Source organism: Pecten maximus, chromosome 8 (genome assembly GCF_902652985.1).
Source record: "Pecten maximus chromosome 8, xPecMax1.1, whole genome shotgun sequence".
Lineage (NCBI taxonomy): Eukaryota > Metazoa > Mollusca > Bivalvia > Pectinida > Pectinidae > Pecten > Pecten maximus.
The window spans coordinates 45,619,149-45,632,739 of record NC_047022.1 but is presented as its reverse complement, the minus strand read 5'-3'; the positions used below and the strand labels follow the sequence as shown (position 1 = coordinate 45,632,739).

At 37.5% G+C, this 13,591-nt stretch overlaps 1 protein-coding gene and 1 long non-coding RNA gene across 2 annotated transcripts; both read left to right on the top strand.

The window, feature by feature from the left end:
- Positions 1 to 5: 5 nt before the first annotated feature.
- On the top strand, positions 6 to 2,761 carry LOC117333676. Its single transcript, XR_004533982.1, has 2 exons — positions 6 to 2,276; positions 2,307 to 2,761. It is a non-coding gene; the product is annotated as an uncharacterized LOC117333676 (long non-coding RNA).
- A 925-nt stretch (positions 2,762 to 3,686) lies between these two features.
- On the top strand, positions 3,687 to 5,656 carry LOC117332386. Its single transcript, XM_033891272.1, has 2 exons — positions 3,687 to 4,888; positions 4,934 to 5,656. The coding sequence occupies exons 1-2, from the start codon at positions 4,778 to 4,780 to the stop codon at positions 5,405 to 5,407; spliced, it is 585 nt and encodes a 194-aa protein (XP_033747163.1). The 5' UTR covers positions 3,687 to 4,777; the 3' UTR covers positions 5,408 to 5,656.
- The last annotated feature ends 7,935 nt before the right edge of the window (positions 5,657 to 13,591 follow it).

The window sequence follows — 13,591 nt, the reverse complement described above, 5'->3', positions numbered from 1 at the left end:
GTCTTTAGTTTTGTGTAAAAGTTATCTGTAATCTATTTTGTCTTTAGTTTTGTGTAAAAGTTATCTGTAATCTATTTTGTATTCAGTTTTGTGCAAAAGTTATCTGTAATCTATTTTGTGTTAGTTCTGTGTAAAAGTTATCTATAATCTATTTTGTGTTTAGTTTTGTGTAAAAGTTATCTATAATCTATTTTGTGTTTAGTTTGTGTAAAAGTTATCTGTAATCTATTTTGTGTTTAGTTTGTGTAAAAGTTATCTGTCATGTAATATATTTGTGTTTAGTTGATAATAATAATAATAGGCTTTATTTAGTCTTGATTACATGTTGAGTCAATGACTCGTCTTACATATGGTCAAGTAAAATGTTCATTACTTACAACATAAATATATAATAATATCTATATTCATAAATATGCAATACATATAGCTGTAAAAAGTTAAGTAGTAATATAATGATAGACAATTATCACAGTTATATTATTTGAGATTGCCATATTGTACAAATGTTCCAGTTTCCTTGTAGCCTGATCAATCATGCAGAGGGCTATGCTTCTGTGTTGGTCATATCAACTCTTACCACGTCTACAGAGTCATCAGCATGATTGAACAGGCCCCACAAGGATTTACTAATTCTAATTAGAACAGATATCTCTATCACAGTTTTAAGTTATTTCATCTAAAAAGTAGTATATTTCAATAATAAAAAAGTCAAAACCTATTGCATTACGACACCATAAAATACTTTTTAGTGCATTTCTTAAAAGATAAAAGACTTTTGCAGTTTTTTTACATACGATGGTAAAATATTCCATATGTATGGACCTTGGTAGGCAAAAGATTTTTTGAATATATTTTTTTGAAAGATGGCATATAAAATACATTCTGTGCTAATGATCTGGTAGTTCTTGTTTGAATTGCGGATGTAAACAAGTTATTCAAGTAATCTGGGCCATATTGTTAAGGACTTTATGCATCAGAATAGAGTTGTTGTATAAAATCCGTTTTTTAAAAAGTTTTTCAATTTTAGTAATGTGGTTTTGTGAAGCATTTCCCCATATGGTAAAACCGTAGTCGAAATGGGGATTAATGAAACAATTGTAGTTAGTTAGACAAAATGATTCGGTGAGAAAAGATCGAATACGTATCATTTGGAAAATCTGGTAAAATCACTTTTTTGAAGTTTCTGCAATTTGTTTGTCCAATGTTAGACAATCAACTATGGTAATTCCGAGAAGTTTTTCTTGTTTTACATTTTCTATTGTTACATCGTTTATTGAGACAGAGAACTGTTCGGTTTGTTTAGATTTGCGCTGAGATGTTCCAATAAGCATACCTTTATTTTTTTTCTATATTTACACACATTTTGAATATATCTGGCGTCATCATTTAAATTTTGATTTATGTTCTCAACTGATTTGCCTTGTGCATGGGCGGCTGTGTCATCCGCATACATGTTCCCTGTTGAACGTTTTGTTACTACAGGCAAATCAATCACATATAAGATAAACATTAGCGGTCTGAACATTGAGCACTGGGGAACACCGACTGTGAAGGATAAGGGATGACTTTGAGAGGTTTTTTTTAAATTAACGGTTTAAACACCGTCATTGATGTAACTTCCGAAATATGCCATAGTGTTTTTGAGCAGCCAAACACTCTTAATTTGGAAAGAAACATGTTGTGATCAACAAGGTCAAAGGCCATTCTAAAGTCTAAAAATAGAACCCCTGTTAAGTATCCCTTATCTATCGAATCGTACCACATAATTATTATTTTTTGCTAAAGCAGTCTGACAGCAATGTTGAGCTCTAAAACCAGATTGACATTCTAAGATAAGATCATGACTGCATACAAAGTTGTGAAAATGTTGATGAATATGTTTTTCTGGACATGTAGATAGAATTGGTAGTACTGATATAGGTCTATAGTTACAAATTACTTCGTTTTTCCTCTTTTTAAAAAGAGGACTTACTTTAGCATTTTTCCAAAGACTGGGAAAGTTGCAATGGGCTTGATACAACATTTCAAAAAATTAGCTCCTATATTGTCAAGTCAAGTTGCTTTTGAAGTGTTTATATTGGCCGAATTTTTTTCAACAAACTGTTCTTCAATTTTAGGCATATCACAAGAGGCACCTTTAAGGTTTTCTTCAGTAAGTTGTTGAAGTGTACTCAAATGTTCGGGGGTCCATTTGTGTTCAGTATATACTGTAGTTCTGTGTATTATTATTGTCACATTTAGGTAAAAGGAGCCAACAGCTCCTTCACAGAAGTGAGGTACTCATTCTGCTCCGTCACAGAAGTGAGGTACTCATTCTGCTCCGTCACAGAAGTGAGGTACTCATTCTGCTCCGTCACAGAAGTGAGGTACTCATTCTGCTCCTACAGGTTTCTGTATACAATGTGTGAGAGCCAGAGCGGAGGTCTTTTTTTACATGCCTAGATGTTGCTTTGCTGGCTTTTACTGGTATTCCTTATAAGAGAGCGATGTTGCAAGTTTCTCTGTGACCTGTAACGATGCTTTTTTATGTTGATGTTGCTTAATACAGAGAGCCTGGAATTGTACTACGGTGTTGAATTGTGTTTTATCGACGACCCACTCTACTTTTTCTCTTAACTCGTGTATTGTGGCGGGTGTCTGACGCTATCTCGATGAAACCTACCGAGGGCCGGGACTCTCATTCGACAGTTCCGCAGTTTTCGCTACAAAGGAGACATTTTGTGTGTATTTCATATATTGAATAATAAAAATAAATAGCCAACCTCATAGTTGTATTACATGCTATTGCAAGTTAAACTAAAAGTGTTAGTCATATCATCAAATGATTTGTCAAGGAACTCTATACCATGCTTGAGTTGGTTTAGATATATGCATGTCATCCCATTGTATATTCCTGTTACAATTACACGATTATAAACTGTACGATCTTACTTCCGCTTCAGATGGGAGCCACTCGAGTCTTTTAAGAAAACATCTTATATATCATAAGTGTATTTCCTGTGGCTGCTTCAAAACGCATATCATTTCAGATTGTTTCTTTAAAATCGCACGAAATATGAGAATGAAACAATAAAAAGAAATAGAAGTGAAAACTTTTGAATTCCGCAAGGAAATATCTTTACACAACATGTCGTTGATAGAATTTCGGGGCTTTCCCTTTTTAGTATATCATATTTGGAAATATTGAGGGGTAATGTTGTTGACCATTACTTCGAAATAAGACTTCAATCAATTCACAAAGAGAGCATTTGATCATAGGAGGACGGACACAACATATGTATGATGCGGTGTTATATATTAAGTCGTACTTAAATGAAGTACTGAATTGTAGGACTCGTGTGTGACCTTGAAATATTAAACTTTAAACCCTTAAATATGTAACTATAACCATTATCATAGAAAGAAACATAAATATATGTAATATCATCATGTATCTATAACCATTATTATAAAAACAATTAAAAACATATGTAATATCATCATGTAACTATAACCATTATAATAAAAGCAATTAAAAACATATGTAATAGCATCATGTAACTATAACCATTATGATAAAAACAATTAAAAACATATGTAATATCATCATGTATCTATAACCATTATTATAAAAACAATTAAAAACATATGTAATATCATCATGTAACTATAACCATTATTATAAAAACAATTAAAAACATATGTAATATCATCATCTAACTATAACCTTTATCAGAGAAACAATCATAAACATCTGTATTAATATCATGTAACTATTACCTTTATCAGAAAAACAATCATTAATAACTGTATTAATATCATGTATAACCTTTATCAGTATTCCAGGTAACAATTCACCGTTTGCAAGCTTGGTTCGTATGGGTTTCGGGCTAGCATGCTTTTCTGCTATTGTCCAGTAGCTCATGAAGAATCTTTTTTCCTCGATGACCATTGACGTAGAGGGGCCTAACATCAGTTTTTTAAACGCATGTGAAATATGGCTTGAAGTCTTAACCTACCAAATGCGATGTTTTCATCAGTGGTGACATATCTTAGCCATGTAGTGTCAGGCATAGGAGTCAAGTCAGAAGAAGAAAGTACAACCTCTTAATCAGCTCCTCCAACGTCATGAATTATCAAAAAGTCCCCTTCGAACATAAATCAGATAAATGCAAAGCCAATACAAAGCTCCACGAAAAGGCCGAATGGGAATTGGCGGACTCCCAGGAGAAGGCGGCTGAACTGACGAAGGAGAAACTCACACAACCACCTGTATAAGCTAATGCTGAGCACTCTGAAAACCATTTATTCTTCATATTGATGCAGTACAGGAATTGGGGCAGTGCGTTACGGAAAGATAAACAAAAATCAATCTCTGTGCTAGTGGTATAGGAGTTTGGTCAAGTGAGCTCAACTATCCAACTCCAAAGCTTCCATATTTCGTTATCAAATGAACAGTTATAACAAGCTTCATGACTACATTTGTGGTAATACATTTGAAAATGTGACTGACAATAAGCCTGTAATATGTGTCCTTAGAAAAGCTAATATTGATGCTACTTGTCATAGGTAGGTTGCCGCTTTAGATAATTACAATATCACATTAAAATGTCGAACTAGGAAGAATATGGATGATGCTGATGGATCCCTTTTACCTATCGAAAGTATGATCTAACTTCATCAAAGGCGATTCGCCGGTCAATTACCTATTGATGTACCACTTGGACAGCGTGCCACTGCTTGTGTGACTCATGTGGCCATTGGAAGTGTACAGGTTGCCATTACTTGCCTGACTCGTATGCCCATTGGAAGTGTACAGGTTGCCATTACTTGCGTGACTCGTATGCCCATTGGAAGTGTACAGGTTGCCATTACTTGTGTGACTCATGCGCCCAATCGAAGTGTACAGGTTGCCATTACTTGTGTGACTCATGTGGCCGTTGGAAGTGTACAGGTTGCCATTACTTGTGTGACTCATGCGCCCAATCGAAGTGTACAGGTTGCCATTACTTGTGTGACTCATGCACCCATCGGAAGTGTACAGGTTGCCATTACTTGTGTGACTCATGCACCCATCGGAAGTGTACAGGTTGCCATTACTTGTGTGACTCATGCGCCCAATCGAAGTGTACAGGTTGCCATTACTTGTGTGACTCATGCGCCCAATCGAAGTGTACAGGTTGCCATTACTTGTGTGACTCATGCGCCCATTGGAAGTGTACAGGTTGCCATTACTTGTGTGACTCATGCACCCATCGGAAGTGTACAGGTTGCCATTACTTGTGTGACTCATGCGCCCATTGGAAGTGTACAGGTTGCCATTACTTGTGTGACTCATGTGGCCATTGGAAGTGTACATGCTGCCACTACTTGTGTGACTCATGTGCCCATTGGAAGTGTACAGGTTGCAATATGCTTAAAACGTTGAAAATGATAGGGCATCAAAGGTCGCTTCTCAGAATAAGGAGAGGGATGACCATTTAGTTCGTAACTCTAGGAGTCCTGGGGAGGAATGTCGACCCTCGAGGAAAGCAGAAACTTGCTGTTAATGCACTTAGCACTCATTTTCGGCCACGTAACTAAAGCCTTATATTAGTAGTTATTGCCAGTTGACCAGCCTGAGGGAAAAGATGTTAAAGCGTCATGAGTGATCTAATTAAAGAAGTTAGTTTAAAGAGCCTGCGGTTGAACTTTTTTTTTATATAAGTACATGTAAACACCTGAAGTGTTACACGGTATAATGTGACAGGGTGGGGTGTCATGTTACCGTGTCCAGGTTAGGACATTTCGGTGTGACGGTAAGGTTGTCAGTATAATGTGACCGGGTAGCTGTCATACTAACGTGTCCAGGATAGGACATTTCGGTGTGACGGTAAGGTTGTCAGTATAATGTGACCGGGTGGGCGTCATGTTATCGTGTCCAGGGTAGGACATTTCAGTATGACGGTAAGGTTGTCAGTATAATGTGACCGGGTGGGTGTCACGTGTCCAGGGTAGGACATTTCAGTGTGACGGTAAGGTTGTCAGTATAATGTGACCGGGTAGCTGTCATAATACCGTGTCCAGGGTAGGACATTTCAGTATGACAGTAAGGTTGTCAGTATAATGTGACCGGGTAGCTGTCATACTAACGTGTCCAGGGTAGGACATTTCAGTATGACGGTAAGGTTGTCAGTACAATGTGACCGGGTAGCTGTCATACTTCCGTGTCCAGGGTAGGACATTTCAGTGTGACGGTAAGGTTGTCAGTATAATTTGACCGGGTGGGGTGTCATACTACCGTGTCCAGGGTAGGACATTTCAATGTGACGGTAGGGTTGTCAGTATAATGTGACCGGGTGGGATGTCATGTTATCGTGTCCAGGGTAGGACATTTCAGTGTGACGGTAGGGTTGTCAGTATAATGTGACCGGGTGGGGTGTCATACTACCGTGTCCAGGGTAGGACATTTCAGTGTGACGGTAAGGTTGTCAGTATAATGTGACCGGGTGGGGTGTCATACTACCGTGTCCAGGGTAGGACATTTCAGTGTGACGTTGAGGTTGTCAGTATAATGTGACCGGGTGGGATGTCATGTTATCGTGTCCAGGGTAGGACATTTCAGTGTGACGGTAAGGTTGTCAGTATAATTTGACCGGGTGGGTGTCATGTTATCGTGTCCAGGGTAGGACATTTCAGTATGACGGTAAGGTTGTCAGTATAATGTGACCGGGTAGCTGTCATACTTCCGTGTCCAGGGTAGGACATTTCAGTGTGACGGTGAGGTTGTCAGTATAATGTGACCGGGTGGGATGTCATGTTATCGTGTCCAGGGTAGGACATTTCAGTGTGACGGTAAGGTTGTCAGTATAATGTGACCGGGTGGGTGTCATGTTATCGTGTCCAGGGTAGGACATTTCAGTATGACGGTAAGGTTGTCAGTATAATTTGACCGGGTAGCTGTCATACTTCCGTGTCCAGGGTAGGACATTTCAGTGTGACGGTGAGGTTGTCAGTATAATGTGACCGGGTGGGATGTCATGTTATCGTGTCCAGGGTAGGACATTTCAGTGTGATGGTAAGGTTGTCAGTATAATGTGACCGGGTGGAGTTTCATGTAGTCCACACCTCAACCGATCAGTCGTATACAAAGAGGATTGCCACTACTCATGACCAGACGACAATATAACAGGGTGATTGCCACTACTCAGACGACAATACTACACCGAAACTGATAAGTCAGCGACTGGTAAACAAGTTGTTTGTATGCACGATTAAAATGTATATTGATGTGAAGCATAGTGGCTTTTCGTCAACTATACGATATGTCGTTCCTCTCTGGCGGAGGGGAGATAACTCTTATTCAATATGTCCCTACATAATAACCTTACAAAGGAATATTGAAACTCTACAAATCGCTATGAAGATGGATATTTTATCCGACGAGATTAAATAGATAACCGTATCTTCCAACGCATTAGATAATTCATAAGAATTGGTACCGTATCACCAAAGTTCATAGTATCACTGCTAAGCCCTTCAATGATGCAGTGAATACCATTTTGACTTCAACTTCCTACCTTATTTTCGAATACGTAAAAATGTGAAGAAAAAAATAGACCGACATTAACCTAATATGTTGTACGTATTTTCACTCTAGAATCACACAATGAAACACATTTCGAGGTGCCGTCAGAAGGACAAATTGTATTATTTTTCAACATAATCACCTTCAGTATCCATGCACTTTTGCCAGCGGTATTTAAGGGTCTCAATGTCATTTCAGAAAGTCATCTACTGCATGTCAGGGTTGAAGTTAGTGTTATGGTGCCTGAAATAGCTGTTTTCAGATTTGGTATGGCAATAAAAAGACTCTTTCACCCTAACCCTAACACTAACTGATTCTGTCCGTTTTGCAAAAGCTGCTTGTCGATATAAACTAACCAAATGAGACCAGTCCTTGGGTAAACAGCCCTATATATTCAGAGAATAGTAGGACTTAAAAAGACAAACATGACGACAAAAAAACTGTCAACCTACCAAATCATGTACAAAAACATGACAACTACAACAAAGGCTGTCAACCTACCAAATCATGTATAACAACATGGCGACCACAAAGACTGTCAACCTACCAAATCATATACAACAACATGACGACAACAAACACTGTCAACCTACCAAATCATGTACAACAACATGACAACTACAACAAAGAATGTCAACCTACCAAAGCATGTACAACAACATGACGACAACAAAGACTGTCAACCTACCAAATCATGTACAACAACATGACAACTACAACAAAGAATGTCAACCTACCAAATCATGTACAACAACATGACGACAACAAAGACTGTCAACCTACCAAATCATGTACAACAACATGACGACAACAAACACTGTCGACCTACCAAATCATGTACAACAACATGACAACTACAACAAAGAATGTCAACCTACCAAAGCATGTACAACAACATGACGACAACAAAGACTGTCAACCTACCAAATCATGTACAACAACATGACAACTACAACAAAGAATGTCAACCTACCAAATCATGTACAACAACATGACGACAACAAAGACTGTCAACCTACCAAATCATGTACAACAACATGACGACAACAAACACTGTCGACCTACCAAATCATGTACAACAACATGACAACTACAACAAAGACTATCAACCTACCAAATCATGTACAACAACATAACAACTACAACAAAGACTGTCAACCTACCAAAGCATGTACAACAACATGACGACTACAAAGACTGTCAACCTACCAAATAATGTACAACATGACGACAACAAAGACTGTCAACCTACCAAATAATGTACAACAACATGACAACAACAAAGACTGTCAACCTACCAAATCATGTACAACAACATGACGACAACAAGGGATGTCAACCTACCAAATCATGTACAACAACATGACGACTACAAAGAATGTCAACCTACCAAATCATGTACAACAACATGACGACTACAAAGACTGTCAACCTACCAAATCATGTACAACAACATGACGACAACAAAGACTATCAACCTACCAAATTATGTACAACAACATGACGACAACAACAAAGACTATCAACCTACCAAATCATGTACAACAACATGACGACAACAAAGACTATCAACCTACCAAATTATGTACAACAACATGACGACAACAAAGACTATCAACCTACCAAATTATGTACAACAACATGACAACTACAACAAAGACTATCAACCTACCAAATCATGTACAACAACATGACGACAACAACAAAGACTGTCAACCCACCAAATCATGTACAACATGACGACAACAAAGACTGTCGACCTACCAAATCATGTACAACAACATGACAACTACAACAAAGACTGTCAACCCACCAAATCATGTACAACAACAAGACGACAACAAGGGATGTCAACCTACCAAATCATGTACAACAACATGACGACAACAACAAAGACTGTCGATCTACCAAATCATGTACAACAACATGACGACAACAACAAAGACTGTCAACCTACCAAATCATGTACAACAACATGACGACAACAAAGACTGTCAACCTACCAAATAATGTACAACAACATGACAACAACAAAGACTGTCAACCTACCAAATCATGTACAACAACATGACGACAACTACAACAAAGAATGTCAACCTACCAAATCATGTACAGCAACATGACAACTACAACAAAGACTGTCAACCTACCAAATCATGTACAACAACATGACAACAACAAAGACTGTCAACCTACCAAATTATGTACAACAACATGACAACTACAACAAAGAATGTCAACCTACCAAATCATGTACAACAACATGGCAACTACAACAAAGACTGTCAACCTACCAAATCATGTACAACAACATGACAACTACAACACAGAATGTCAACCTACCAAATCATGTACAACAACATGACGACAACAAAGACTGTCGACCTACCAAATCATGTACAACAACATGACGACAACAAAGACTATCGACCTACCAAATCATGTACAACAACATAAATACTAAAACAAAGACTGTCAACCTACCAAATCATGTACAACAACATGACGACAACAACGAAGACAACAAAGACTGTCAACCTACCAAATCATGTACAACAACAAGACGACAACAAGGGATGTCAACCTACCAAATCATGTACAACAACATGACGACAACAACAAAGACTGTCGATCTACCAAATCATGTACAACAACATGACAACTACAACAAAGAATGTCAACCTACCAAATAATGTACAACAACATGACAACAACAAAGACTGTCAACCTACCAAATCATGTACAACAACATGACGACAACAAAGACTGTCAACCTACCAAATAATGTACAACAACATGACAACAACAAAGACTGTCAACCTACCAAATCATATACAACAACATGACGACAACAAACACTGTCGACCTACCAAATCATGTACAACAACAAGACGACAACAAAGATTGTCAACCTACCAAATCATGTACAACAACATGACGACAACAAAGACTGTCAACCTACCAAATAATGTACAACAACATGACAACAACAAAGACTGTCAACCTACCAAATCATATACAACAACATGACGACAACAAACACTGTCGACCTACCAAATCATGTACAACAACATGACAACTACAACAAAGAATGTCAACCTACCAAATCATGTACAACAACATGACGACAACAAACACTGTCGACCTACCAAATCATGTACAACAACATGACGACAACAAAGAATGTCAACCTACCAAATCATGTACAACAACATGACGACAACAAAGACTGTCGACCTACCAAATCATGTACAACAACATGACAACTACAACAAAGACTGTCAACCTACCAAATCATGTACAACAACAAGACGACAACAAGGGATGTCAACCTACCACATAATGTACAACAACATGACGACAACAACAAAGACTGTCGACCTACCAAATCATGTACAACAACATGACAACTACAACAAAGAATGTCAACCTACCAAATCATGTACAACAACATGACGACAACAAGGGATGTCAACCTACCAAATAATGTACAACAACATGACAACTACAACAAAGAATGTCAACCTACCAAATCATGTACAACAACAAGACGACAACAAGGGATGTCAACCTACCAAATAATGTACAACAACATGACAACTACAACAAAGAATGTCAACCTACCAAATCATGTACAACAACATGACGACAACAAAGACTATCAACCTACCAAATTATGTACAACAACATAAATACTAAAACAAAGACTGTCAACCTACCAAATCATGTACAACAACATAAATACTAAAACAAAGATTGTCAACCTACCAAATCATGTAAAACAACATAACAACTACAACAAAGACTGTCAACCTACCAAATCATGTACAACAACAAGACGACAACAAACACTGTCGACCTACCAAATCATGTACAACAACATGATGACAACAAAGAATGTCAACCTACCAAATCATGTACAACAACATGACAACTACAACAAAGACTGTCAACCTACCAAATCATGTACAACAACAAGACGACAACAAGGGATGTCAACCTACCAAATAATGTACAACAACATGACAACTACAACAAAGAATGTCAACCTACCAAATCATGTACAACAACATGACGACAACAAAGACTGTCAACCTACCAAATCATGTACAACAACATGACGACAACAAAGACTATCAACCTACCAAATTATGTACAACAACATAACAACTACAACAAAGACTGTCAACCTACCAAATCATGTACAACAACAAGACGACAACAAACACTGTCGACCTACCAAATCATGTACAACAACATGATGACAACAAAGAATGTCAACCTACCAAATCATGTACAACAACATGACGACAACAAAGACTGTCAACCTACCAAATCATGTACAACAACATGACAACTACAACAAAGACTGTCAACCTACCAAATCATGTACAACAACAAGACGACAACAAGGGATGTCAACCTACCAAATCATGTACAACAACATGACGACAACAACAAAGACTGTCGACCTACCAAATCATGTACAACAACATGACGACAACAACAAAGACTGTCAACCTACCAAATCATGTACAACAACATGACGACAACAAAGACTGTCAACCTACCAAATCATGTACAATAACGTGAACCATTTTAAGACCCACTAAATCTTAAGGACATTTTTTTCAGAATATAAAAACTGATGATGATGATGATGATGATGATGTTAACGGTATAATTTCTGACTGTCAAAGGATTGTAATACTTGCTTATGTTATGTCTATGTAGAATTAATCTATATGTATATATACATGTCACATGAGCTTCAAGGATTATACAATTTCGGTATCTGTGTCAGATTTCGGAGAGTATAAAATCTTCCTTACTCATTATTTAAATCTGTTCTGACCATTATTATATTCCAAAATTCAAAACACACTATCTGCGTCATACATTACAAGATTTTGATACACAACAGGTTTTAATAAAATTAACAAATTAGAAGATATTGAAAATACACAATGCTAGATATCGCAATACATTACCTTTGAACCGTGGTAAACAATAGAATTACATACATGTACAAGCGGTTCTGTTTCACGATTTTCACATTTCTAAACATTTTGTAGACGTCACATTATCACGAAAGTACATATGATGGAACGTGATCACCCAAACATTGCGTGAACGTTATCACGAACTGTTATAGGTAATGTCAAAGTTCAGATGTGTTGTCATGACTAAGGCCGCTATGTTAAAAATAACATTTGCTATCTTTCAACATTCTGGGTTACTATTAAACTCCGGAACGCGACAGCTGTTAACTGATAAGACTTCCATGTATATTTTAAGATATTATAATTAAAGGAAATTTATTTTTGACTCAATCAAAGGCTTATGACTTACAGAAGATGCTTCTATATCGATTACCAATTCTTAGCTTTACCTCACCTGGACCGAAGATAATTCCTTTAAATTGGTAATAGGCATAACGTTAAGAATCATTTTTAGGGTAAGGGGAACCGATTTCGCATAAATGGTGACTCTGAAGGTAATTCCTTTAAATCGCTAGCTACTCGTTATAACGTTGAAAATGAATTTGAGCCCAATTTGGTCAGAAACATCACTTAGGAAGGGGAACTTTGGTTTGGGAAGGTAAACAGATTTAGATAAATAGCGACCCCTTTGGGGGCAGAGGAGCAGGGCCCAGTAGGGAAAAATAGAGGTTCTTTCTTCAAATCGCTACTTGTGATAAAGATATCAATGGATTTAAACCCAATTTGGTCAGAACTGTTCTGGGGAAAGGAACAGATTTTGCATAAACTCTAAACGTGACTCTGATCACTAATGGACCAGATGGAAGGGGCATCTTAGGGTAAAAGGAAGAAATACTAGCCATACAAAATTGAGTTAATGTTAAAGACATTTGGTAGGTAACGACATTTCTTAAAGGGGAAACTCATGACTTTGACCCCCAAAGAGGCAAGTGGCGGGTCCAATAGAGAAAATAGATTTTTTGTCATATTGTCAGTCATATTTGTTCCGAAACATCCTTGAGAAAATTGGGAACAGATTAAGCATAATGATAAAGATGACCGA